This window comes from Dipodomys spectabilis, unplaced genomic scaffold (genome assembly GCF_019054845.1).
Source record: "Dipodomys spectabilis isolate Male_0828 unplaced genomic scaffold, ASM1905484v1 ptg000042l, whole genome shotgun sequence".
Classification (NCBI taxonomy): domain Eukaryota; kingdom Metazoa; phylum Chordata; class Mammalia; order Rodentia; family Heteromyidae; genus Dipodomys; species Dipodomys spectabilis.
Genome location: NW_024870719.1, coordinates 16,441,921 through 16,469,880, shown reverse-complemented (window position 1 = coordinate 16,469,880; position 27,960 = coordinate 16,441,921). Strand labels below are relative to the sequence as shown.

The 27,960-nt window shown below is 42.9% G+C and overlaps 1 protein-coding gene across 3 annotated transcripts in view; it reads left to right on the top strand.

Annotated features, from left to right (window-relative positions):
- Nucleotides 1-27,960, top strand: part of Nid2 (nidogen 2) — a 70,193-nt gene that overhangs the window by 31,066 nt on the left and 11,167 nt on the right. For 2 of the 3 annotated variants that reach the window (XR_006147189.1, XM_042677839.1), the window contains exons 7-13: nucleotides 841-1,041; nucleotides 2,174-2,404; nucleotides 12,895-13,038; nucleotides 14,348-14,476; nucleotides 15,505-15,642; nucleotides 22,737-22,856; nucleotides 23,793-24,026. Coding sequence is in view for 2 of the 3 variants with exons in the window: in XM_042677839.1 (XP_042533773.1) it covers nucleotides 841-1,041; nucleotides 2,174-2,404; nucleotides 12,895-13,038; nucleotides 14,348-14,476; nucleotides 15,505-15,642; nucleotides 22,737-22,856; nucleotides 23,793-24,026 (1,197 nt within the window). In the remaining variant the exon portion in view is untranslated. The remainder of the gene's footprint in view (nucleotides 1-840; nucleotides 1,042-2,173; nucleotides 2,405-12,894; nucleotides 13,039-14,347; nucleotides 14,477-15,504; nucleotides 15,643-22,736; nucleotides 22,857-23,792; nucleotides 24,027-27,960) is intronic. The other variant, XM_042677840.1, reaches the window with a different exon arrangement.

Below are 27,960 nucleotides of genomic sequence, written 5' to 3'. Positions count from 1 at the left end.
ATAGGGTATCATATTTTTGTCTGGGCTGGCTTTGGACTAGGATCCTCCTACTTCTACCTTCTGAGTAGCAAAGACTGCAGGCATGTGCCATCATACCAGGCCAAGGACCTCCTTTGATAGCATGAAGGAAACTTTTTGGCTTTTTATGTATCTACAAGGGCTTATTTCTTTTTTCTTGAACACAAAATGAGAGAAACTGCAGATTTTAATAGCTGTTTATAAGATCTTACCTTTAATCAAGATTTAAATAAAATCTTGGGTCAAAAGTAGATAAAACATAGCACACAACATTCAGTTAGAATTTAAGATACATAATTTTTCAAAGTATAAACATTCCCTAAGTAGTCATGAAGTATATAAGAAAAATATATCCATGTTTATCTGAAATGCAAATTTAAGATATCTGGATATCCTGGTTTATGTTTTTTTTTTTCATGTCTTGTTTTTGCTGGTTTATTTTTGCTAATTCTGGAAACCTCAGAACAAAGTCCAGGATGTTCCCAAGAACGTATTTCTTACAGAATACAAGCTCGTATAAAGAGAAAGAGTATGAAGTAAGGGAGGAAATGAGACTCTAATATCAAATGTGGGGGATTTAGGGCATCCACAGCTGATAGGACTTAGTTTGGATATCAGCTAATCACCTCTGGTACTACCTCCAATAGCAGTAGAAACTGGGAGGAGGAAGTACAGACTGAAAAGCACTTATTTCGACTTTGCAGTACTGGGGATCAAACCCACAGCCTCAGGCATACTAGGTAAGAACTGTGCTCAGCCAGTACTGGTAATCATGTAAGTGGAGCTTCTTTGGACCCCTGTCTGAATTTTTGTCCTCTGCAGGGGCCACCTTTACTCATGACATGGAAGTTATTTTCTACCCAGGAGGGGAGAGGCTTCGCATCACTCAAACTGCTGAGGGACTCGACCCAGAGAACTATCTGAGCATGAGGACCGATATCCAAGGCCAGGTGCCCTACATCCCAGCAAATTTTACAGCCCACATGGCTCCCTACAAAGAGCTTTACCATTACTCAGACTCAGGTATGTGTAACCAGCTTCTACATCTCTAAAATGAGCATTTTACTTGTCTCATATAGAATGTTCTACAACAATATGTGGCATACCAAATGAGTTCAGAATCATGTTTTTTTGTTTTTGTTTTTGTCGGTCTTTTGTTTTTGTGGGCCTTGAACTCTGGGCCTGGGCGCTGTCCCTGAGCTCTTCAGCTCAAGGCTAGTCCTCTACCACTTGAGCCACAACTCCACTTCTGGTTTTCTGGTGGTTAATTGGAGATAAGCGTCTAACGGACTTTCCTGCCCAGGCTGTTTTTGAACTGTAATCCTCAGATCTCAGCTTCCTGAGTAGCTAGGATTACAGGCATGATCTATCAGTGCCCGGCTCATTTTTTATTTTATTGTGAAATGGATGGTGTGAGTGAGCAGAGGGTCGGCTCCTGTACACAGAATGGGTCCTTTCAAAAAGTAATAATATAATCAATCAATTAAAAAATTGTTGGGGAGAGGTAGTGATGATAAAATATAGTTCCTGACCATGCTGTTTACCCTTGGGTATGAAGTAAAAAAAAAAAAAATTATCGGTCGCGGGCTTGAACTCTGGGCCTGGGCGCTGTCCCTCAGCTCTTCAGCTCAAGGCTAGTCCTCTACCACTTGAGCCCCAGCACCACTTCCAGTTTTCTAAGTGGTTTATTGGAGATAAGAGTCTCACAGCCTTTCCTGCCTCCTTAGTAGTTAGGATTACAGGCATGAGCTACCATGCCCAGCTGAAATATTGATTATTAGAATTTATCCTGTAACCTTGTTCTGATGATTTCAGCCTGCTCTAAAAAGTCTTAGAATCCTTGCAAATGATATGAAGCAAATGTGACATTTGGAGTTGGCAGATGAGACTTGACCTCTTGGTCTTGCCCTTTAAAATGCGCAGGAAAGCCTATAGCTCACACATGTAATCGTAGCTACTCCGAAGGCTGAGATCTGAGGATTGCAGTTCGAAGTCAGCCTAAAAAGGTAGGAGACAGCGCCCAGGCCTTGAGGTCAAGCCCCAGTATCAGAACAACAATAATATCAACCAACAATAACTGTAGAAAAACCCACCCCACATGAAAATTTAATTAATATTTAGAAATATTTACCAATTGGCCTGTAAAATGTTACAGCTGTGACCTCCACTAGTTCCAGAGACTACTCTCTTACTTTGGGTGACATCAACCAAACATGGTCATACCGGCTACACCAGAATGTCACTTACCAGGTGTGTAGGCATGCCCCTAGACACCGGGCTATGCCTGCCACCCAGCAGCTGACAGTGGACCGGATCTTTGCCTTGTACAATGAAGATGAAGGTGTGCTGAGATTTGCTGTGACCAATCAGATTGGCCCTGTTGAAGGTAAGATATCTTCTGTTGTTGGGCAAAACTTACATTCCTTTTAGGAAGCATCCAAACAATGCAGAGGCTAGTAAGGGTTCATGAGTACCAGATTGTAAGGTGCTGCATATAAGGTTGAGTAAAGTAGAGGAAGAGAAATAGAATTTGTAGAAGAGTGTCCCTACCAAAGGTCAGGAAACAGCATAGCAATTGAAGCTGGCGTGGAGCAAGAGCGAGTGATGTGTTCACAGCTCTGAGCAAGGTTGGACCAAGTAAGAGGGAGGGAGGTATTGACATGCCTTGTTGCAGTTATGACAAGTGCGTCTGGATTGGAGGTGCAGGGAAGGTGCCCCACCCCCACCCCCTCCCCACCCTCCCCCCAAGTGACATTTTAGTTAAAGCTTAAAGAATGGAGTTCTCACTAAATTCTGGTGGAACAAAAAGCTGGTGGTGCCTGGAAAAATAAAATCAGACTTCTATGTTTGGAAACTTCACTTGAACATGAGACTGGATGCTTTGTGCTTGCTACTTCTATTTGGTCAGTACTGGAAGTTGGAGCTAGTTATTGTGGCAGTAAGTAGATAAGGAGACAAAATAGAAGGTGTCTAAACTGGAAAGGAAGAAGTAAACTTATGTACTCTCAGATGACATGAGCTTTTGTGCAGAAAGTCCAAGAAATTTACTAAAAATCTATTAGAATAAATTCAATAATGTTGCAGAATACAAGATCAATATATAAACATTGTATTTATAATCAACAGTAAGTAAAAATGAAATTCAGAACTTTAACTTTAAAAGAGTTAAAAATGTATGGGAGTACCTTTTTTTAATTTTATTTTTTGGTACCAGTTCTGGGGTTTGAACTCAAGGCCTGCATGCTATTTCTGAGCATTTTGCTTAAGGCTAGTCCTCTACCACTTGAGTTACAACTCCACTTCCAGCTTTTTGCTGGTTACTTGGAGATGAGAGTCTCCTGGACTTTCCTGCCCAAACTGGCTTTGAACGGGAGTCCTCAGATCTCAGTCTCCTGAGTAGATAGGATTACAGGTGTGAGCCACAGGTGGCTGGCTGTTAATAAAACATTTTAACAGAAGTGAATGCTTGTCTATAGAAACAGCTGCCTTTTTTAAAAACTATATTCAGCAACACACATCTGTAATCCCAGCTATTCAGGAAGTAGAGGTAGGAGGAAAATGTTGGGTACTTGTGGTTCATGCTTATAATCCTAGCTACTCAGGAGATTGAGATCTTAGGATCATGATTCAAAGCCAGCCAGGGCAGGAAAGTCTGTGAGACTCATATTTCCAGTTAATGAGCAAAAAGCTAGAAGTGGAGCTGTGAGACAAGTGGCAGAGCAGTACTAGCCTTGAGCACAAAAGCTCAAGGACAGTGCTCAGGTCCTTGAGTTCAAGTCCCAGCACTGGCACAAAAGGGGAAAAAAAGACCGAACTGTAAAAATAACAAAAACAAATAGAACTGGGGTATATGGTTTAAGTGTTGCCAACAACCCCCCCCAAAAAGAAAAAGACAAACAACTTTTTTGGAAAAAAAAAGGGAATATTTTTCCAGGTTATTAATTAGGAGACATAGGTTTGTTAATATGGTAGTACTTCCCAGATTATTCTATCGATATAACTTAGTCCCTATCAAAATATCATCAGCTGGCTTCTTTGCAGAACCCAGAATAGTCAAAATAATCTGCAAGAAAAAATTATATTGGAGTACTCAAATACCTCCATTTTGAAACCTGAAGTAATTTGGACAGAGTGGTCTAGGTATATGGGTAGATGACGTGCAGGTCAGTGGACATGAGAATCAGAAGGAAATGCTCACATTTGTGGTCAGTTGCTTTTTTTTCTCTCTCTCTCTCAATAAGGCTGACAGAGTAATTCAATGAGGAATTAAGCCATTTTTAGCAGGTGGCGCAGAGACACCTGGTCATATGCATGCAAAAGATTGAGCAGGAATCCTGCTCACAGCATATACAATAATGAATTCAAATGACTCACTGGCCTGAATGTAAGAGTTTAAAACTTTTTTTTTCTTGGTTGTGGGGCTTGAATTATGGTTTGGGTGCTACCCCTGTGCTCTTCAGCTCAAGGCTAGTGCTCTACCACTTGAACCACAGAGCCACTTCCGGTTTTCTGGTGGTTTATTGGAGATGAGAGTCTCATGGCCTTTCCTGCCCAGGCTGGCTTTGAACGGCGATCCTCAGATCTCAGCCTCCTGCATAACTAGGATTACAGGTGTGAGCCACCGGCGACCAGCAGAATTAAAAACTTTTCAAAGAACAGAAAGGGGTACATTTTTGTCATTGTGAATTTGGCAGTGATTTCTTAGGACAGCAAAAGTATAAAAAAATGAAAGAAAAAAATAATTGGGTATCATCAGAGTTCAAAGAAAAGAACTTGAGCTTCCAAGGGATATCAGAGCAAAGTGAAAATGCAATCCATGGAATGTGAGAAAATACTCTAAATTATATTTAATAAGAGACTTGCAGAAAATATGACATTCTGTTATAATTCAATAATAAAAAGAAATCTAATTAAAAAGTGGGCCACCGAAGGAGCCAAAAGCATCCACTGGAGAAAAGACAACAATCAGTAGACAACAGCTTGAACAAACTGTTCTCAAGAAGAAACACGAGTGGCTAATGAAAGATTGTTCCTTAGCCATAAAGGAAGTGAAAATCAAAAGTCCATCTTACTCTGGTCAGAATGGCAGTCATCAAGCAAATAAACAACAAATGCCGGTGTGAGGATGCAGGGGAATAAGGAACTGTTGGTGAAAATGTAAAGTAGATCTGCAACTATAGAAATCAGCATGGGGGGGTTCTCAGAACATTAAAAATAGACCTATCTTATGTCTCCACCATACCACTTGGGCATATAGTCAAAGGAGAGTAAATCAATATACTGGAAAAATACCTGCACATGCATGTTCATTGCAGCCATGTGTTCATGTTAATCAGATTGTGGGATTAGCAGGGTACCTAGCAACTGATGAGTGAATCAAGAAAATATATCTATCTTGTGAGTAGACACACATAACATGTACACTTATACCACAGAATTCTACTGAGCTATAAAATAATAAACCGATATGGTGGGGAGGGAAAGTGGGAGAAAATGGAGGGGGGTAACAAGTTTGACAAATAATGTACTCACTACCTTACATATGTAACCCCTCTGTACATCACCTTGACAATACAATTTAAAATAAAACTATATAATTGGAAGGGAAATGGATAGAACTGAAGAGGCTCGTGTTAAGTGAAATAAGCCAAGCTCAGAAAGTGAAATATTACATGTTCTTTATTTGTGGACTATAAGCCTAACATGCTGGTGATAGTAGTGTTAGTGTGGCTTGTGGGAACTGTCTAGGAGGGGATCAGTGGGAATGAAGATGGAAGAGCAAAGGAAGGGAAATGGAGTGGTGAAGAGGATAAAATACCTTGACTGCATGAAGACAACATAATGGAAAGGGGGAAGGAGACTTGATAGTAGAATCCCATGTTTTTTTGTTTATAGGATACTGGGTTGGAGCCATAGACATGTGTCTATGTGTCCAGAGATAGGATTCTAAGGTAGTGAATAATGTACAAACTGACAGTTGATTTTAGAAGAACATGTAACTCATGAAGGAAAAGAGTTCAGATTTCTCAAGAAGAGATTGAAAAACATCTTTCTCCTTTAGGTGATCAGTTTTGCCCTCAGCTGGTACAAACCTAGGATCTGCTAAAAGAGCCATTAGTGGAAGAGTCTCCTAGGTACAGAGTCCATTGAGATTCTAGTCATTTAGGAAATAGAATACTTCCTGTTTCCCTCCCCTGCCCCCATTCTTTTTGCTAGTACTGGACCTTGAACACAGGGCCTTATGCTCTTACTTGCCTGTTTTGCTTAAGTCTAATACTTTACCACTTGAACCACACCCCCGCTTCTGGCTTTCTGCTGGTTAATTGGAGATAACAATCTTCTGGGCTTTGAGCCATGAGCCTCAGATCTTAGCCTCCTGAGCTGCTAGGATTACAGGCATGAGCCACCAGTGCTGACCCTATTTTTCTTAATGACAATCCAAGTGGGAATAACAAAGACTAGCATCTACCAAGCTGCTGAGGTTAGTCCTAAGTTTTAGATTATCCATTTCCACCCAAGTCAAATAATAAGAATAATTAATAAGCAGCAACTCTGTTCTTAGTACTTTATGAGCATTTCCATACTTAATCTACTCTCCACTCTAACAACTTATTTCTTCCCAAGGAACTATCATATTTTTTTCTACTTTATAGATGGGAAAGTGATAAAGCAATGAAGCAATTGGAAGTACCAGCCCTTGAGTGGGGAGCTAGGACTTCCGCCCAGACAGAATGCAGAGCCCACACTCTGTGCTGTGTTGGCCTCCTAAAAGCCTTGTCATTTATACCTAGTTTGAAAAGAGACAATGTGTGTGTTTCTAAACCCTTTGTGTCAACTTCACGTCATCTACAGAGAACAATATATTCATTCTACCTGAATAGGAGGAAAAAAAAAATGGGAAAAGTTGAGACCAGAAAAAAGCACCAAACATAAACTGTTTCTTGTTCCTTTCCTTCTCCATGCACAGCAATGTCTTAGGTCTTTCACTCCAGCTAGACCTAGCATCTGGCTGGAAAGCATGTACAACAATACAACTGTCACACTGAGTGGGACTGTCATGGATGTATGATTGGGTCCTCCCCCTGAGTTTGCAGGACCTGCAGCCTGGCTGTCCATTCTACAACTATTCCATTCCCTCCCTGCCCTACAATTGTTTGAACTTCAAATGTCAGTGTGAAGGACAGGACCCAGGGATGCTTCTGGAGCCAGGGCAGAGCACTGCAGTGATGCTGAATGGATTGTTCCTTTAAGGAAACTCTTTCCCGATTGATTAAATGAGTAAATTAGTTCCAGATCCTTTCAAAGTTGAGCAGTTGTATGAGGGGGTGAGGGTAAATATGAAATGGCTCAAGAACAATACTGCTGTGTTTATTTGCTGGAACAGGAGAATAGCCAGCAAGCTGTGGTGGAGAATAGTGAAATGGTTTTAGGAATATGATTAGATTATTAGAAGCCACATTCCATGAGTAGGGAGAGCTCTGAGCTCTGAAAGGTTCTCATGTTTGGTTTAATGGTCTGCTAGCACTGAGTTAATTAATTGATTTATGTCCTGGCTCTGAGGCTTGAACTCAAGGTTCCTCTCTCTCAGTTGGCTTTTTACCCAAGGATGGTGCTCCACCACTTGAGCCATACTCTCGTTCAACATTTTGGAGATAAGCGTCTCTTGGGATTTGTCTGTCTGGCTTCAAACTGCAATCCTCAGATGTCAGTCTCCAGAGTAGCTAGGCTTGCAGGCTTGAATCACCAGTGCACAGCATAACAGTCTTAATTTTTAAATTAAAAAAAAATCTTGTTTTTCTAACAAGGGACTCTGTATTTTTGTTTTTCAATGGGCTCTATAGGGTGATATAACTGTTCCTATGAGCGAATTGCATTTTAAATCAGAGTCATATACTTCCAGATGTTTTCTCTGTAGTTTTAAGTGTAATAGTGCCTTCTGTCCAAATTTCTAAGTCATTTTTGGGTTGCCTCTACATTTTTTCTTTTTCTTTTCATGCCTGGCAGAGGTAAGCTGTGAACGTCTGTGGGAACTCACTAATCTTTGCTGGAATGTACCAGAGTGAAATGTTTGATGCTGTGAATTTCTGAATAAGAAAAGTTCAGCAATTGTATTTATAAATTAAAACATTTTGAAGATGACTTTTCCCTCTGGCAAGGTATGCCAAGCATTTTTGTACAGAACCCTCTCCTAAAATGGAGAAAGAACTGGGAGAGGAGAGTCAGGTTTCTTGTCTTTAACATGGGGTCCCTAGGGGAGGACACGGCCTGTTGTTTTCAGCCTAAAAAACACAGGCCAGTGATTGACTTGGATAACTCAACAACCACAGCCCCAATGCTGGCCTTCCTTGCTTCCTTTCTGCCAAGAGGGCCGCAGTGATGAACTTATAAGGCTGTCTGTATGATCTGGGGGAGCTAGACTTCTGTGGACTGAAGTTTGTTGGCTTTAAACAATGTTGGGCCACTTGCTGGTATTTTGTCTTGACAAAAATTCTGTTACTCCAGCCAATGTCATTGAGGTGAACTGAGGACAAACCCGTATCCCTTCTTTTCCAATCACTAATGGGAGATGATAGCTGTAGAAACATCAGTGGTGTTTCTTAAAAGTAGATTGTTGGAGTTTTTCAAAAAGTGAGGGCCTGTCAGTGACTCCATCTCAACTGACTATAGTGTGATACAGGAGTTGGAGGAGCGGTAGCCTGGACATTGGGGGAGAGGCAGGCACTTGGAGTGGTGGGTGCCTTGAAGGACTGGGAGGAAGACAAGACTATGAACACACTATGGCAGCAAGTAGTTGCAGGGGGCGGGACAAATTTCAGCCCCATGAGTTAAAGGGAAGGGGAGACATAGGTGAAAAGGAAATGGCTCATCAGAGTGTGATACCAAGAGATTATGGCATGTGATCCGACCAAAATGTATCCATAGATGCCATGATGCTGATTTCAGGGGTAGCAAGAGGTGTGGGGAGGGTGGGGTCCAGACGTGGAGGATGCTGAGCTGCCTGTGTCATAGTCAGGAATTCAGGCACAGAAGTACAAGGAAGAAAACCTAAGTTATCATGACCTAAATGCAGCCGTCATGGTAGCAGAGGTGACTGGGGGTGTAGAGGTAACTATTGTGGCTACCGTAGTTGGAGCTCTTAAAGTCTTTGGAGCCTCAGATTGGAAGCTGAAGTGGGGATAAAGTGAGGAGGAAGAACTAACATAGTTCCTGGACTCCATCTGGAGTTGATTTTTTTTTAAGTTGTTACATCTAAACATTTTTATTTTTTTAACTTTGATTGTGAAGGTGAAGTGCAGAGGGGTCAAGTAATGAGTACGTTTCTTTTTGAACAGGGTTACCCCTTCCTTCATTTTCTCCCAGTTTGTCCCCTATTGACCACCTCCTCCACAAGTTGTATAGTTCATTTCTGACATAGTATCTAGAGAGTATCTCTGCTGAATTAGTTTGCTCTTTGTCCCGCCATTCACTCTCCAAATCAGATAAACTTACATACAAGACAAAGGGTGCAGAAATAAAAAACAGCAGCAAAAGGGAAAAACAAAACAAAACAAAAACTCTGCAAACAGTACAATTAAAAAAAAAAAAACCCTCTTTCTGTTTCTTGGAGTTCATTTCAATAAGCATTTTATATGATCATGTGCACATAGCTATTGAACGCTTGTGTTCTTCTCCTAATATCCTCCTTTGTCCTCACTGTGTGAATGTTTATAGAGTCTAGTTTAGTTTATCATATCCAAGTGTAATTTGTTATCTTTAACCATCCATTGGGTTTACTTGTAGACTTATAGGAATATTCTAATTATTACAAATGCAACCTATGTTTCTTTGGATCTGGCTTAATTTACTTAATTAAAGTTTTCAAGTTTTTCTGTTTTCTTATGAACGGGGAAAGGTCATTCTTTCTGATGGAAACATAGAGTTCCATGGTGTATAAATACCACATTTTCTTGATCCATCTGTTCACTGAGGGGCATCTGGGTTGATTCCATATCTTAGCTATGGTAAACAAGACTGCAGTGAACATGATTGTGCTGGTGCCTTTAGTGTGGTCTTGTTTGTGGTCAATTTGATAAATGCCCAGGACTGGGATTGCTGGGTCATAGGGAAGCTCTATGTTTAGTCTTTTTGAGGAACCTCCAAATTGCTTTCCAAAGTGATTGAACAAGTTTACATTTCCATGAACAATGCAATAGTTTTCCCTTATGTTCACATCCCCACCAGCATCTGTTATTGTTAGTTTTCTTGATAATGGCCATTCTAACTGGATTGAGGTGGAATCTCAACGTTGTCTTGTTTTGTGTTTCTTTTAGGGCCAGAGATGCTGAATATCTCTTCATATGCCTATTGGCCATTCTTACTTCTGAGAATTCTCTAAGTGTTTTTTTTTTTTTTTTGGTCCAGTCGTGGGGCCTGAACTCTGGGCCTGGGTGCTGTCCCTCAGCTCTTCAGCTCAAGGCTAGCGCTCTACCACTTGAGCCACAGCGCCACTTCTGGCTTTTTTTTCCTTCTGCTTATGTGGTGCTGAGGAATCAAACCCAGGGCCTCATGCATGCAAGGCAAGTGCTCTACCACTGAGCCAACTTCCCAGCCCCTCTAAGTTTTTAACCCATTTATTAATTGGATTGTTGTTTCTTTGAGGATTTGTTTTGAGGGGGGGGTTAATTTTTTACCTTTAAGTATATATTTAGAGATGAGGCCCTTGTCTGATACATAGATCTTCTCCCAGTTGGTGGGCTTTCTATTTATATTGCTAGCTATGTCCTTTGCCATGCAGAAACTCTTCAGTTTGATGCAATCCCATTTATCCAGCCTTTCTTTGATTTGTTGTGATTCTGGATCTTTATTTAGGAAGTTTTGACCCATGCCTAGGAGCCCTTGTGTTTCCCCTATCCCTTCCTGTAATATTTTTGTGGTATCTGTCCTTACATTGAGGGCTTTGGGCATGATTCTGGTGCAGGATAATATACAAGGTACTAGATTCAGTTTTCTGCACATGGTTAGCCAATTCCACCAGCACAATTTGTTGAAGAGGCTGTCTTTTTTCCATCCTGTGTTTTTGGCTCCCTTATCAAATATTAGGTGACTATAGGTCTGTGGGTTCATTTCTGTGACTTCTATTCTATTCCGTTGGTCCTCAGGTCTATTCTGTGCCACTACCAAGCCATTTTTATTATTATGGCTTTGGATAGTTTCCAGTTTGGTATTGATATTCCTTCAGCACTGTTCTTCCTGCAAAGGATTGTTTATTTTGCTATTTGGGGTCTTCTGTTTTCCATATGAATTTTTGGATTGCTTCCTCTAAATTGTTAAAGAATGCTGTTGGGATTTTGATGGGTACTGCATTGAATTTGTAGATAGCTTTGGACAGTATTGCCGTTTTCTCAATATTATTCCTTCCAATCTAGGAACATGAAAGGTTTTTCCAGTTCCTTAAATCTGCTTTACTTTCCTTTTCCAGGTTTTTAAAGTTTCATTATAGAAGTCTTTTACATCTTTGGTTAATTCTTGCTTTTTTTTTTTTTTTTTAGTCTATTACAAATGAAGTTGCTATCCTGATTACAGCCTCTCCTCATTGTTGGCATACAGAAAAGCTACTGATTTTTGTGGGTTCATTTTATACCCTGCTACTTTGCCAAAGTTTTGGAGTGGAATCTATGGGGTTCTTTAAATACAGGATATGTCATAACATTTTTATTCTTAACACCTGAGGAACCAGAAATAAACCTGTGCCAAAGCTAATGGCCTGATTATCTAGGTCCTGGAGCTCCCTCTGTCCCAGACCACACATTTTCCAGTAGAATGGGTTGTGGTGGGCTTAGATTTTTACCTTATCCCAGCTCTATTGATTTCTCCTAACTGTGTGTGTAACAGTGACCAGGTTACTTGGCCTGTCTGTGCTACAGAGATGTGGAACTGGAAGTGTGGCTTAGAAAGCATGAAGCCCTGAGTTCAAGCCCCACTACTGACAAAAATAAAACAAAACTAATAAAATTGAAAATATATTAATGGAACCTTTGGAGCCATGAGCTACATAATTGTGAGGGTTTAATGAAGTGGTATACAATACAAATCCTGCCTGGCATTAACTATTGCATGCTACTTAGAACTTTCTGAAGGGAAGATTTCACGTGTCAGCAGTCATTCATCCACTGTCTCATGGACAGATTATATATATATATATATATATATATATATATACATACCATGGGGTCAATACTGCAGAGGAAGAAAGCAAAGTCATTTGTGTTTATTTAGTGTTCAGAATTGTTTCAAAAGTAAGATTTTGGAAGTAGTGAATTTTAATGAGAAAGTGTCAGATTTACAGCCAGAAAGCTGGAGATTTGAGTCCTTCCTTGATGACTCACTTCATGACTGTGAGCTTAGGGAATTTTTCCTATGTCACTCACTTATCTCTGAATCTAATCACAATAGAGATGACAGCCCAGCTTGCTTATCCCTTTCCAATTAACTAGCAAAAATCTGGCATTGAAGCTGTGGCTCAAGTGATAGAGCACCAAACGAGCAAAAAAGCTGAAGGACAGCGCCTAGGCCCTGAATTCATGCCCTGGTATCAGCCTGCATATGTGGGTATGTGTGCACACACATAGTATTTTTAAAGAAGAGTCGGTGCTGGACATTTTTATTCCCTGAATATAAAACTACTAGAAATAAGAAAACTTTTTAGAGAATCAGCCAGAGGATCTATTCTGGAAATGAAACTTGAGATGCAGGTTTGATACTTAATAATTTAATATGGTCTGCACATGGCCATCCCACACAGGTGATCATTTAGTCAATTTTGCAAGGATGCCTGTCTCCTTCCCTCCCTACCATTCTCTCTACAGCAGCTCTATTGTTTCCTTTCTGCCCCTGCAGCAGACTCAGGCCCTGCTCCAGTGAATCCTTGCCATGATGGAAGCCATGTCTGTGACTCGACAGCACAGTGCCATGCAGGGGCAGGTACAGACTACACCTGTGAGTGTGCACCTGGGTACCAGGGAGATGGACGGAGTTGTGTAGGTAAGAGACTGCTGTGCTTCTGTCACATGACCCTGGTTTTCACTTTGCTCTCAAAGTTATCTCTATACATCTTTATGGTCTCTATGGATCTGTGATTCTATCATCTGGATGTCATTGTATAAAAACTAAAGCATGGCCTGGTTTAGGTTTGAAATGTTAATTGGAGTTTGATATTTGGGGTTGGGACTATGAAAAGAAACCATCTTTTGTAATTCTTAGATCTTTTAAAGTTTTTGTTAGAGTATATATTAAGTAGCTCTTAGACTGTTTTTTGGTTTTTCTTAAATGTTAGGCATTGTCTTTCTTTAACCTATTATGTCTCCAAAAGCTGCAGTACATATTTCTTCATATTTGAAAAAAAAATCTTTCTTTCTTTCTTTCTTTCTTCCTTTCTTTTTCTCTTTCTTTCCTTCTTTCCTTTTTTCTTTCCCTCCCTCCCTCCCTCCCTCCCCTCCCCTCCCCTCCCCTCCCCTCCCCTCCCCTCCCCTCCCCTCCCCTCCCCTCCCCTCCCCTCCCCTCCCCTCCTCTCCTCTCTCCTCTCCTCTCTCCTCCCCTCCCCTCCCCTCCCCTCCCCTCCCCTCCCCTCCCCTCCCCTCCCCTCCTCTCCCCCTCCCCTCTGTTTCCTTCTTTTCTGGTATTGGCATTTGAACTCAGGGCCTGGGCACTCTACTACTTGAACCACAGCTCCACTTTCATCTTTATGGGGTTAATTGGAGATAAGAGTCACAGGTCTTCCAGCCTGGGTTTGCTTTGAACTGTAGTCCTCAGGTCTCAGCCTTATGAGTAGCTAAGAGCTACTGATACCTGGCTAGTATTTTTCTTCTAAATACCTATATTTTAATATGTAAAGAATTCTTAGACTGATTATTGAAAAATTACCTCCCTGTGACCCTGGAAAATCTTGAAATAAATTTTATTACAGCTAATGATCTGCAGCTTGCATTCATACCTGATACTTAAAAATCCTGTTAAAAGTGGGGCACTGTGGCTCACATCTGTAATCCTAGCCATCAGAAGACTAAGATCAGGAATATCATGGTTCAAGGCCAGCCTTGACAAAAAGTGTGAGACCCTGTGTGAAAAATAATGAAAGCAAAAAGGGCTGGAGGTATGACTCCAGTGGTGGAACACCTTTCTAGCAAGAGCAAAGCTTTGTGTTCAAAACCCAATACTGCCAATAAAGAAAAGGAAATCCTGTTTTAACTCCTGTTTTAGTCCCACTGAGGCCTTACCATGCTGAGAAAACTGTGTCTTGAGACTTTCATCTTCTGGAATGCTTGAGCACTTTCCTGTTCTCATTTTTTCTTAGATGTAAATGAATGTGCAACTGGCTTCCATCACTGTGGCCCCAATTCTGTATGTATCAACTTGCTGGGAAGCTACAGGTGTGAATGCCGTAGTGGCTATGAGCTCGCTGGTGACCAGCGCTCTTGCATCTGTGAGTACCAGCTCATTTGTCTTCAGCCAAAATGGTGATGTATCCTGCTCTTTTCTTCATTTTCCTTTCCACTTGTGCTGTGCAGAAGCTCAGCCATGTGAAAACTCATTATAAATGGATAGAACTCAAGGTTTCTCTTCAGCTTGGCCCTATAAATTGGTTTAACATCATGGTTTTCCTCCCACTAAATATTTATGGTGTTGAGTTACTGGAGGTAGCTCTCCTCAGTTGGGATTCTTAGCTTCATGATGTAACACAAGATTGACAACAATCCAGTATGTGAGAGACCATCTCATATCTTGATCATTGTCACCCCTTCCGTCATTCTCCCCTCCCCGCAGGGCCCACCCCTCCCCCCGCTTTAGTTCCACAGTTCACTCCCTGGTACCGAACAGGACTATATAGTCCTCAGTTTAGAATGAGGAGCTTGTCCCAGACTAACATAATAGTACATACCTGTAGTCCCAGCATTTGGGGGACTAAGGTAGGAGGATTGAGTTTGAGGCCAAACTGGGCTATGTAATATAGACTATCTTTAAAAAAAAATGATGCACTCCCATGTCATGAGACAAAAAGCCCCATCCATAGTAAATATGCCCTTTCTAGGGTGTTCCAAAACACACTTCAGACTTAAGAATGGATCCAAAAGAACTCTAGACATCTTCAGTTCATCTGGCTGATGGAGCTAGATAAAATAGAGAAATTACATGGTTTAATCCAGTGGTATAACAAAACATTGGAGACAGTAGAAACTCCTCTTGTGTGTGTTCATGCACGCATACTCTGGGTTGTTGTAAGTTTGCTTGGATGACTGATTTTCATGCCTAGTGTTTTAAATGGACACCAGCACCTCTCTAGCTCTGCTATGCATGTGAATGGTGTAGGAGGACTCTTGCTCAGTTGAGATTCTGCCCTTGGTGGCCCTTAGAACCTGCATTCTTGAGCGTCTCAGGTCAGCTGCTGGTGCTGTGAGGAGTAAGCCTCGCCGACTCTCAGGCCTGATCTCTTGGCTGTCTTTCTTTTCGCAGTGATTGCCCCACCTCCCAACCCTTGCGAGGATGGCAGTCACACCTGTGCTGGACAGGCCCGGTGCATTCACCATGGGGGGAGCACTTTCAGCTGTGACTGCCTGCCAGGTTATACTGGCAGCGGGCACCAGTGTTCTGGTAAGTACCTGTGGTCAGACTTGAGCAGGATGGACTGTCATCTTGCTCCCAGGAACCATCTCTCTTCTTTGCCTCAGGTAGCCTTGGAATTGGCAAAAGAGAAAAGAGCTCTGTAGAATCAGAAGGGAGGGAGGCCCAGGGTGATTTCTGTGGGCCTGGATCAGCCAGTGCATGTGGTCATCTTGGGAGAAGAGATTCCTGGTGTGGGTGACCACTGCCAGCTTGTGGCCTTCTGTTCCTTGGAGCTAGGGTAGGCTGGTGGGACTCACTGTCTGTTCTAGGTAGGCCTGTCCATTAAACATCTGGTGAGGAGGAGGGGGCCATGCTATCTTGATCTGCTAAGTAGCTCCTGGGAGCCAGGAAGATGAACCTGTTTTGTTGGGGGACAGGGAGAGTAAGGAGGAGGGGCACACAAATGGAGAGAGAAGTAGGGGGCAAAGCAGCCATGATATAGTCAAAGTACCTTATGTAAAAGTGGAACTGTGGAATTTGAGGATATAGAGAGGGAGAGATGAGGGAGAGTGATGGAAGGGGAGACAGTGATCAAGATACTTTGTGCTCATATTATGGCTTATTGAATCGAAACCCCTTTGTATAACTATAATTTTTTTAAAGCTCCCAAGAGTGAGCACGTGAGCTGAGTAGGCCCCTGTGAATGGTGGCAGATGGAAACAGCAATTCTAAGAAAGGGGGGATTTTTGCCTTTTAGGTTTTTGTTCTCCTTTCCCATCTTCACTGCTTTCTCACTCTCCCTCCTCATTTCACCATAACTGTGTGTCACTAACATGAAGCTGAGTTTCCTTCTGATTATCCACTAGTGTTCATGTGTCACTGACATGAAGCTGAGTTTCCTTCTGATTATCCACTCGTGTTCATGTTGCTCTACTGAATAGCCTCTCTATTAAGGCACTACTGGTCTAGTTTCATGAACATTTATACAGAAGGAGTTATGTCTAGTCCCAACAGCCTCACACTATTTCTGACATATTTCTGCATTCTAGTTTAGTGCTTTTATCTGCTAAACTTCATTGTGTGAAGTCTGGAAGAAATTTCAGAGAGGAGGTGTTGAAACTTAAGGTACACATTATATCTCTAGTGCACCTAGTCCCCCCTCCCACCATCTGGAATGGCTATATTTATTATAGGTGAGGGATACCTTGTATATGTGTGAGGGTCAGGAAGAGAATAATATGGGAATAATGCCTTTTATACTCTTGTGCCCTTATTCAGTCTGATTTTATCCACTCTCAGCTGTAAGAATGCAGAATTCCTGGAGAGCAAAACTCTTTTCCATAATGAGGTTGCATAATAAACATCTGGTAGCTTGTGAACATGCTACTTTTAGCTAGGCACCAGTAGTTCACACCTGCTATCTTAGCTACTCAGGTGGCTGAGATCTGAGGATCAAGGTTTCAAGCCAACCCAGGCAGGAAAGTCCATGAGTCTTTTATCTCCAGTTAACCAGTAAGAAGTCAGAAGTGGAGTTATGGCTCAAGTGGTAGAGTGCCAGCTTTGAGTGAAAAAGCTAAAGGATAGTGCCCAGGGACTGAACTCCAAACCCCTAGTACTGGCCAAAAAAAGCAAAAAAGATACTTTTAAGATATTTAGTTTCTTAACTATCCATTTTTTGACTACTAGAAATTAATTGCAGCCTATCTGTAGTGAGTATCAGTAACCACACCCTAGTTTAGGTTAGGTGTTTCTTTAATCTCTTCTAAAATCATTTTCTCTTTCCGTTTGTCCTGCAAGACTTTGGTTCCCTTCTGCGATCATGTTAAAACCCTGAAATTTTGCGTGTTTCGAGTTTTAGGTTATTGCTATTGGGGGTTATTGTTCTCTCATTTCATTCACTTGCAGTGGTCCCTCTTTTATCTCTGGGTCTTCTACTTTTTGGATTTCCTCTGGAACCCACAAACATGCTAACCGCATCATTGGCTTTCCCAGTTAACAGTTGTGGCTGCAGATGACCTGGAAATGTAGTAACTTGAAATAAGACACACAGGTTACCTGTGCGTCAGGGGCCTGGGTGTGGCATAGCCTGAGCTCTGTAGCAAGGCGTCTGGCAGATGGACTTCCCTGACAGCTTCATGGTGAAGGCTCCTTTCCTGGGCATCGATGGGAATCGATGGGCATCTGCACTACTGAATGGAGAGCCTCTCAGTTCCTTTGTTGGCTGTTGCCAGCCTCCCATTCCTTGCCACAAGGCACTCTCTTAACACGACAGCTTGCTTTATTAAAGCCAGCGAGACAAACCTGCCAGCAAGATGAAGTCATCATCTCAAACGTGGCAACCCTTAGTGTGTGGCTTTCTTGCGTGGGTTATAAACAAGCTACAAAGGGAAGGGGATTAGATGAGACCATGCACATGTCATGTGTTAGGGATCAGGTAGCGTTTTAGATTGTGGGGCAGTCAAGATGGAATAGTTGTTTTCATAAAGACCCTGATATATCTGGCTAATCATGAAAGTACCTTCCAGGATTTAGTTTTTATTTTTATTTTATTTTATTATTTTTTGTTAGCCATGGGGCTAGAACTCAGGGTCTGGGCACTGTCCTTGAGTTTTTTTGTGCTCAAGGCTAGTGCTCTACCACCTTGAACCACAGCTCCACTTCTGGTTTTCTGGTGGCTAATTGGAGATAAGAGTCTCACAGAATTTCCTGCCCAAGCTGGGTTTGAGCAGTGATCCTCTGATCTCAGCCTCCGTAGTAGCTAGGATTACAAACGTGAGCCACCAGCATCAGGCTCCTTCCAAGATATTTATACCTGGAAGTAATATCTATACACGTATTATTATATAGGTGTGTGTGTGTGTGTGTGTGTGTGTGTGTGTGTGATTTCATAGTGTGTGTCTTAGTGAGCCAGGCATCTTTGAGGGAGCCCTGTTTGGTGGGATGTGTACCTTCTTGAAGCACATACACGTTTTGACTTCATAAGAGGAGTTGTGGGCATTTCTCCAGCCATAGCTATGCTATGACTTCCTGAAAAATCTACGTTTGGATTTGGGTTCTCAGTCCAGTTTGAGTCACTAGCCGGAGGCTTTTATCCAAATAGACTTAAATCTTCTCCAGCTTCCCTCCATCTGGAGAGGTTTCAAGCCTGGCTAGTTCTCAGGCACATTTGTCCTTCTGGTGCAAAAGCAGATTGTCTCGTGTTGGAACACTCACAGGGAGGAGCAAGTATGAGTTGAGGAAACTGGGGTACAGATGGCCTGTTACCCAGAGCAGTCATTGCCCGGGAGTGGAAGGAGCGGAGCCACTCACATTCTGCTCTCAGATTCTCATTCTCCTACTGTAGATGTTGGGTAAGGCATGCTGAGTGCTTACAGGTCCTGGGGAGTACTCCACATGCCACAGGAACACAACCAGCAGGGTGCGTGACTAGACAGAGTACAGAGAGAGAGAGAGCAAGGACCTGTGGTTCCATGGGGGAGATCAAGATTAATTGGCCACAGGCAATTACATTGGGCTGAAAAGCAAATGGGTGGTGGCGGGGGAGAGGGCTAGAGTTCAATGGCTGTTTCTAAGTGTGTCCAGATGGCTCTATTCAGAGGGAAGGCAGGAAAGGCTATCATAGCATCAAAGCATGAGCTCCACTTGGAGCTCACATTTTCCAAACAGGTTCTTTAGGAGCTTAATAGGTGATAGAGAGGAGAGAATTATGTTGGAGCCTGGAGAATTATGTTGGGCACTGCGGTTCCTCTAATGCCCTTGAATTGATATCTGTCTCCCAGACACTGACCAAGTATAGTTGGAGTTTTTCCCCCTCCCCACCCTCCCCCACAACAAAGAAAGTTTTTTTTTTATAGTTTGTGTGTGTGTGTGTGTGTGTGTGTGTGTGTGTGTGTGTGCGTGTGCACCAGTCCTAGAGCTTGAACTTAGGGTCTGGGTGCTGTCGCTGAGGTTTTTTTTGCTCAAGGCCTAGCACTCTACCACTTGAGCCATCACTTCTGCGTTTTTGTTTTTGTTTTTTGGTCGTCGTGGGGTTTGAACTCTAGGCCTGGGCACTGTCCCTCAGCTCTTCAGCTCAAGGCTAGCGCTCTACCACTTGAGCCACAGTACCACTTCTGGCCTTTTCTGTTTATGTGGTGCTGAGGAATCAAAACCAGGGCCTCATGTATGTGAGGCAGGTGCTCTACTGCTGAGCCACCTTTCCAGTCCCTTTTTTTTTTTTTAAATTTTGGACAATTATTTGGAGCTCTGAGTCTCACAGTCTGTCCAGCCTGGGCTGGCTTGGAAACCTTAGTCTTCAGATCTCAGCCTCCTGGGTAGCTAGGATAACTGGCAAGAGCCACTGGTGCCCTGCAAGAAAGCTTCTTTGTCAAGGGCCTGAAAGTCCTTCCACATCTGTGAAATAGGGAAACCTTTTTTTCCTTTAAGTTGACACCCTGGCTTCCTCCAAGCCCCACCCCCCAGTGTTTGTGCCTCTGAGGAGATACCACCAATGGCTCTGAGCTTAAGCCCTCGAGCTCCTAACTGAACTGGAATTTTCTATCATGACCTGAGGTCCTTCAAGGATGAGGTGATGGCTGTAGTTCTCAAGCTGTAGGGGTCAGAGATTTTGCAGGGGTGATACCTTCATCTCTCCAGGCAGGTTCTTGTCTTTCTGGTTACTTCTAACAGTCTCTTTTATCTATATGACCTTTGTGTCTGCCCTGATGGTAGTAGCACCTCTGAACTCCTCCGGGGAGATTGGCTGGTCTTAGAGATTGGGTCTGCATCTCTAGGCCCTGGGCTTTGCTGACATCTAAGCCTTAGCTTTGGGGAATCCCCTTTCCCTTGTTTTAAAAATAATCATCAGAAACTGTTCCCTGGGCTCAGAAATAAACCTCTCAGGAACCCCTCCTTCCTGCCATTGCTTGGGGTTCCTGTTACTGTGAGAAGTACTTTTAGCAAGCATATGTTTTGTCAATAGCTTTAATTTCCTGCATTTGGCTGCATGGTAATTTTTACAGCTTTGGTTTTACAACTCATTTTTATAGCCTCTTCTAGGCCCAAGGAACAGGATTGTCATCGGCTTTGTCCACCTGGGCATTTCAGCTGTTCTGCTGAAGAAGCAGCCAGTCAAAATACTGGTTGCCAATACTGGTTGATTTTTGTGTCATCAAGGAGCTAACCAGAATGCCTTGCTTGTTTCTGACTTTGCAGATAAGGTATCACCTCTTTCTGTCTTGCTAGGTGAGATGTAGATGATCAGGAAAGCCAATTGCTCACCCTGGAAGAGCTTCTCTGGATGGAATTAGGCTTAGTTATGTGGAGCATTTAAGGATTCTTTTGAACACAAAAGAGCTGATATACATGTCCCCTGATTTCCAGAGGCAGAAGATAAGCAGCATGCTAATTTGCTAATTGCAAAGTCAAGGAAGAGAATGCCTGTGTAGTGTGCTACTTGTCTATTAGGTGGTACCTAAGAAAGCACCTTAGAGAGTGGCTCCATGGGGGTGTGGCCAGAGCCAGGAATGGGAAGGAGGGAAATAACCCTAGATGAACTTCATCTAGACCAAAAGAGGCTGGGTAAGGAGCCATCCCAGTTCTAGGCCCATTTACACCTGATCTATTCTAGTGGTAAACCTCTAGCTTCCCACGCTGAGGTATTGTGCTAGGTGCTACCATATTAGACACAACTCCTATTTCTAGGTTTCTTACTGGTTATCTCATCATACTTTTTTCTATTTTTATTTTTTACATATTTTTTCTATTAAAAAAAATTCTAAATCGGGTATTCATGGCTCATGCCTATATTCCTAAACTATGCAGGAGGCTGAGATCTGAGTGTCATAGTTCAAAGCTAGCCCAGGCAGGAAAGTCTATGAAACTCTTTTCTTCAGTTAACCACTAGAAAACCAAAAGTGGAGCTGTGGCTCAAAGTGGTAGAGCACTAGCCTTGAGCAAAAAAGCTCAGGGTCAGCTCCCAGGCCCCAAGTTTAAGCCCCATGACCAATCCTCCCACCCCGAAAGAAAAATTCTAGTTATTGTAGATGTGACTCATGCTTTGTGTTGCTTTGTCAAGTCTAGATCAGAATTGGACCATTTGTTTATCTTTTCTTTTTTAAAAACTCTGGAAGGCTTCCTCTAGTTAGGCAGCTTATCACATCTGTGGGGAGTTTTAACAATCCCACTCCCAGAGTTTCTTTTTTTAGGTGAGGGAGTGAGGTGAGTGATTTCCTTTGGCAGCATGGGCCAATTGCAATAAATAACATAAAAATGGATATGCATGTGCTTTTTGTTTGAAGTGTGAGGATTTGTAGTTTTGAGAAATAGGGTAATGCAAATCCTTACGTTGTATTGTAGAGAGTACAGAGGTTACAATTGTTTAATATGCCTGACAAATTTAGGCTTGTTCTGTGTGTGTGTGTGTGTGTGTGTGTGTGTGTGTGTGTGTGTGTGTGTGTGAGCGTGAGCGCGCTGGTTCTGGGGCTCTCAGGAAACCTCGCATTTTCACTTGGTCTTTTCCCTCAAGGTTGATGCTCTGCTACTTGAGCCACAGCTTCACGTCTAGATTTTTGGTAGTCAACTGGAGATGAGTCTCACAGTTTCCTGATTTACTAGGCAAGACTGAGTGTGCTTCAACTTAGTTGAAAAAGTATTTGGGGCTGCATGTGGGCCCTTGGCATCTCTACATGAATGGTATAGGGAAACAGCGCCAACAGTACAGGGAATAAAAACTATTGTTGCCTATATTTATCTTTATTGTTGTCGTCCCAAAAGGAAATTAATGATTTATAGTCTAAAGGTTAGTTCAAAGGTAATAACATCCTGGAATTCACTGTAGATGAAAGCTCCTGTAGAAATATTCTGCAGGATATTTTTATCTGTGAGTGACCACATGTTTGATTTCTCCACTGAACGTTCTGAGTCTCATATATTAACTCATATGTTCCTAGATTTGGTTTTTCCTGGTATAAGCATACTTCTAGGTTTTAGCATTTCTGTGCTCATCAGAGACCTTCTGTAGTTGATAGCTTGTTGGTCCCCATGCACAGAGACTGTAGTCAATCAAACAGGTTGTATCTGTAGACTGTAGTCTTACAGGTTCTGTGCTGTGAAGTCATGCTCTCCCCACCCCCATTCCCTGGCCTTGTTGCTGACCTCTGCAGATGTTGATGAATGTGCAGAAAACAGATGTCACTCTGCTGCCACCTGCTACAATACCCCTGGGTCTTTCTCCTGCCGTTGCCAACCTGGATATCACGGAGATGGATTTCAGTGCTCACCTGGTAAGGCTGGGAGAACCAAATTAGGCACATGAATCACCCAGTTCCTTCCGTGGTATTTTTTTTTAATAAGGCTTTTATTTTTTTGGGTCCGGTCGTGGGGCCTGAACTCTGGGCCTGGGTGCTGTCCCTCAGCTCTTCAGCTCAAGGCTAGTGCCCTATTCAGTGGTATTTTTTTTTCCTCTTGCTGCTTGCTTTTCAGTTAGCCTGGTCTGAGGCTTTATTGGGTAGATCTTTGAGGTTTAGATTTTCCCCTTCGTTACTCCTGCTGCCTACTTTATTACTACATGACTGGTAGTGAACATTCTTGAAAACCTAGAGAGGGACCCATCTCTCTTCCTACTTAAAGGCAGTTCTGGTTGGTTTACTGCATGAATGATCTGCTCCGCTTCAGTGAATAGTCTTTGGATAAAACAGTGAGGAGAATCTAATTAGCTTCTCAGTTAATAGCATACTAGGACATCAATAGTAGACACCCATTGCAGAGGACTAGATTAGCACCGAGCGGTATGGCTGACGTTGACCTGGTCCTTCTTAGAGCTTACCTCCAAGTTTCAGGGGACAAATGGAGTTTGACTTCTTCTATCTGAAATCTCATGGGATGTTGGGCAGATTTCCACAGGTTGCTGCTTATTTTATCTAGGCAGTAGTAGGCCCCTAAGGGCCGAGGAGGGAACTGCCCTTACAGTTTCATTTATCTAGAGATTTAAAGAGACTTAAGGACACAAACTAACTAGACAGGGGCAAATCTAAAATAAGAATTCAGGACTGTGAAAACCTCCTCCCAACTCCCCCCACCCCCACCACCATGTTATAGTGTTTTCCCATGGTAGAAAACATTCCTTAGCACAAGAGACTTTCCTGGTGGCAAATTAGAGTAAACATGTTACAGTCACGTTCTCGTTCTCCTTTTTGTCTCCTCTGCTCTGGTTCTGGAAGACTCTACCTCAGGCCTGAAGCCCTGTGAACAGCAGCAGCGCTATGCTCAGGCACAGCACGCCTACCCTGGGTCTCGACTCCACATCCCCCAGTGCGATGACCAGGGCAACTTCCTGCCACTGCAATGCCACGGCAGCACTGGCTTCTGCTGGTGTGTGGACTCTAATGGCCACGAAGTCCCTGGCACCCAGACTCCACCTGGCTCTACCCCACCTCACTGTGGCCCACCACCAGGTGAGTCTCTTAGGAAAGAAACCACATACCAGCTTGGGTGCAGCTGCAAGAGGCAGAATGGCACTGATGGCGTAGGAGATTTATCACCTAGCGTAGTGTATGTGGACTCAGAGCTGGCTGGTTACCATCCTTTGCCCTCTGTCCTTGGGAGAACACTTGGATGACTTGGGACTGCAGCTGCTTAGATCCTTGTCAAGTACCAGACAAGACTGAGTTCCCTAGCTAACTGAGGCCATTGTGAGTGGTTTCAGAGAGCTGGAAGATGGGACCAGACCAGCATTTTGTCCAGAGCAAAACTGTCTCTTCCTATATAGCCCTCTCATTTAATTCAGATGCAGGAAGCAGTATGAATGAAGCCTGTCAGTAGCATAGAACTATGAATTTTCTTTAACCTGATAACTCCACTCCTCTCTAGTCAATATAGCAATGAGGAACCTCATTGCCTCAGCAGTGTTTGTATGATCTTAGATCTGAGATGCTCATGACAAATGTGTCCTTTATCATCTGTGCTCCCTCTGTTAATGTGAAACCTGGTTACTAAATGCTCACAGTTAATGACAACAGTAGGTACCCGGGACAGCTTTCTACTCCTTGGGGAATTAGTCAGAGATGGGGTAGAACTTTCTTCTTCATTCTTATTCTGGAAGAACTATATTCTGAAGAACAAAGGGTTAGTTTGAGGCTGCTTTTGCCTAAATGTTTCCTGTATCTGGGAACTGGCTACTCAAAACAAAAAATCCATTCTTATTACTGAGAAAGTTTCAAACATACTATCTTGGTTTTTAATGTATGTGAGGAATCAGAGCTAGAGAATTTCCAATGGTTTGAATTCTCTAACAATCTTAATTGTTCCCACCAGGACTTTAGTGATTCTAAGCTTCATAGAGGTAAAAATTGGTAATGGCAGGGTCCATAGCAACATGTCTAGTCCCTCTGTGTTTCTGTTTTTAGGAGTAGATTTTTTACAGAGAGTCCTGTTTCACTCTTGGCTTCTCTTTTCAAAACTCAAGGTCTCCTCCAGCTGAGATTTGAAAAAAGAAAAAGAAAAAAAAACAACAACAGATGGTTGGGAGATCCCTTAGGGAATAGTTCAGAATTCTATTAAATTTATTAAGACAAACATGTGTTAAGGACAATGATTCAGCCTGAGAAGTTAATGAGTAAAATAGGGACACATTGTTTTGTGTAGCCTTTCCCAGGGCTTTGACTTCTCCCTTGGCACCCGCTTGGCTTGATCTGCCATTTCTGACTAGTCTCATCTGTATAATGGGGTCAGCTGGAGCGGGCATGTGCCCAAGATGTCAGGATATTTAAGCCCCTGCCCATTAGAAGCAGAAGAGAAAGAAGCCCATGGTTGGATGGAGAAGTAGCTTTCAATAGCAGGGAAGAGGAGTGTGTCCACATAGAGACTGGAGACTCATTTCCCAGAACTTCACTCAGCTGGCTATCTGCATTCTACACGAAGAAATGTGCCTTGCCAGGAGCTTCCTTGAACCAAGAATGAATCTTTGGAATTCAGAATGTGGGGTGAGGTGGTGTTGGGAGCCTCTGTAGGACATCCTGCTTTGAGGTGTGAATGACAGTGTTTGAGAAAGTAGCATTCCTCACTTCCGGTCCTTGGATAAGGAAATCTGAATCCTACCTTTTTCTATGAAGACTCAGAGCTACAGTACAAGCTGAAGGACACCTTTTTCCCCAAAGCTGGGGAGTCTTAGCCAGAGGCAGGTGGTTCCCATCTGTAGTCTTAGCAACTCAGGACTAAGATCTAAGGATAACAGTTCAAAGCCAGCCAAGCAGGAAAAAAAAAAGAAATAATGAGACTCTTACCTCCAGTTAGCTAGCAAAAAGCTGGAAGTGGAGGTGTGACATAAGTGGTAGACGCCAGCCTTGAGTAAAAACATCAAGTGAGAGCTCAAAGCCCTGAGTTCAAGCTCCAGAAATGGCATCAGTACTATAAGGATCGGGTTCACTCTCTTCCCAGAGGATCTAGCCTGCTGAAGCCCTATTGCAATGTTTCCAGCTGTTTCTGGCAGTTGCTGTAGGGGGTTTGAACAATGGAGTGGAAGGAACACAAATGCCTTTGTATTTTCAATGTACAGAAGCTCTGGCTTCTGGTTGAGTGTACACTGGTGTAGAGAGAGGGAGGTGTAGGGCCCAGGAGGACAAGAGCAGGAAGACCAATGGAAAAGTGGTTGCAGCACAAGATGACAAGTAAAAGTGGAGAGAAGTGAAGATATCCCCAATGCTTTTGAAAGTAGAACTGACAAGAATTTTTTGACATATATGATGTGGAAGAGTTAAGGATGGTTGTGTCTGAGCAATGGGAAAATGGAGGTGCTATTTCCTGATAGTGAAAAGATTAAGAGAGGAGCAAATCTGATGGGAGAAGGCAGGGGCCCCAGCTTTCTAGTTTGTTTGTTTTTTGTCGGTCATGGGGCCTGAACTCTGGGCCTGGGCACTGTCCCTCAGCTCTTCAGCTCAAGGCTAGCACTCTACCACTTGAGCCATAGCGCCACTTCTGGCTTTTTCTGCTTATGTGGTGCTGAGGAATGGAACACAGGGACTCATGCATGCAAGGCAAGCGCTCTACCACTGAGCCACCTTCCCAGCCCCCCAGCTTTCTAGTTTTATGCTGAGATTTCTGTTATGCATGAAAGCAGATATTTGGCTGTGTAGTCCTACAGGCTATAACTTTTGAGCTGTAGAATTAAGAAGGAAGCAGAATTACCTTCTATATTTATTTACAGCCCTTTAGTTTATCCAATCATAAATGGACAACTTATTTTAACAGTCTTTTCACACAGCCATCTACATTTAGGACAGAGTTTTAATGGTCCCAGAGTGATATGTGGGGATGGAATGGCTCTGTAACACAAGTCAGCAGGACTTGAAACTGAGGGAGATAACCGGAAGAGTGGATGCTGAAGAAGAGAGGAGACACCAGGGTAGCAGAAGTCTAGAGACTACAGAGAAAGGTTTTGCCTTGAGAAGTCACAGGGGAAGGATGGCTAAACAACTTCTAGAAATTGGGTTGTCCAAGCATTTTAAGTTGCATGCTACTATATGCCCTGCACATTAATTACATTGTTTCACTTTTGTTTGTTTGGACTAGTACCATGATTTTAACACAGGGCCTGTGCTTGCTTGGCTTGTTGGCTTAGCAGGAGCTCTACCATTTGATCCATGCCTCCAGCCTCGCTTTTTGCTAGTTAGTTGAAGATAAGATCTCCCGTTGAATGGTAGTCCTCCAGGTCTTAGCTTCCTGAATAGCCAGGATTACAGTCATGAGCCACTGGTACCCAGAATTTGCTTTTATCCTATGTAGTTTTCTAACAGAATAGATACCGGGGGCCAAATAACAGACTGGCTTTCAGCAATTTTTCTTTTTCTTCTTTTTGCAATACTGAAGGTTGAATTCATAGCCTCACACTTGTTAGGCATGTGTGCTACCACTTCTGCCACATCTCCAGCCCATTTTCCACTGATTATTTCCAAAGTAGACTCTCTCCAGGATCAGCCTGAACCTCCTACTTGTGCCTTCCCATGTCTTAAGGGTGGCAGGTGGGCATCATTGCTCTCAACCTCCAGCAGTGCTTTCTATAACACTCTGGCCAAACTCAAGCTGACCCAAACTCAAGCTGACCCTCTCAACACAGAGTCTTGGAGCTTGAAACAAGTAGCAAAGAATAACCATTCATTTAAAGTATGACATAGGCCACTGAGTCCCCAAAGAGAGTCTGCACAAGCACTCTCTCTCTGCAGAGTGCACTGGCCACAGGCCAGTGTTACTGTGGGCCTCTGCTGACCTGAGTAAGATGTCTGTCTCTGCAAGCTGTGTGCTGTGGCTCAGTCTGATGTGGTCAGACCTTGGTGGCACCTCTTCCTGAGTCAGGGGGACATTAAGCGGATCTCTTCTCCAGAGTCTCACAGAAAA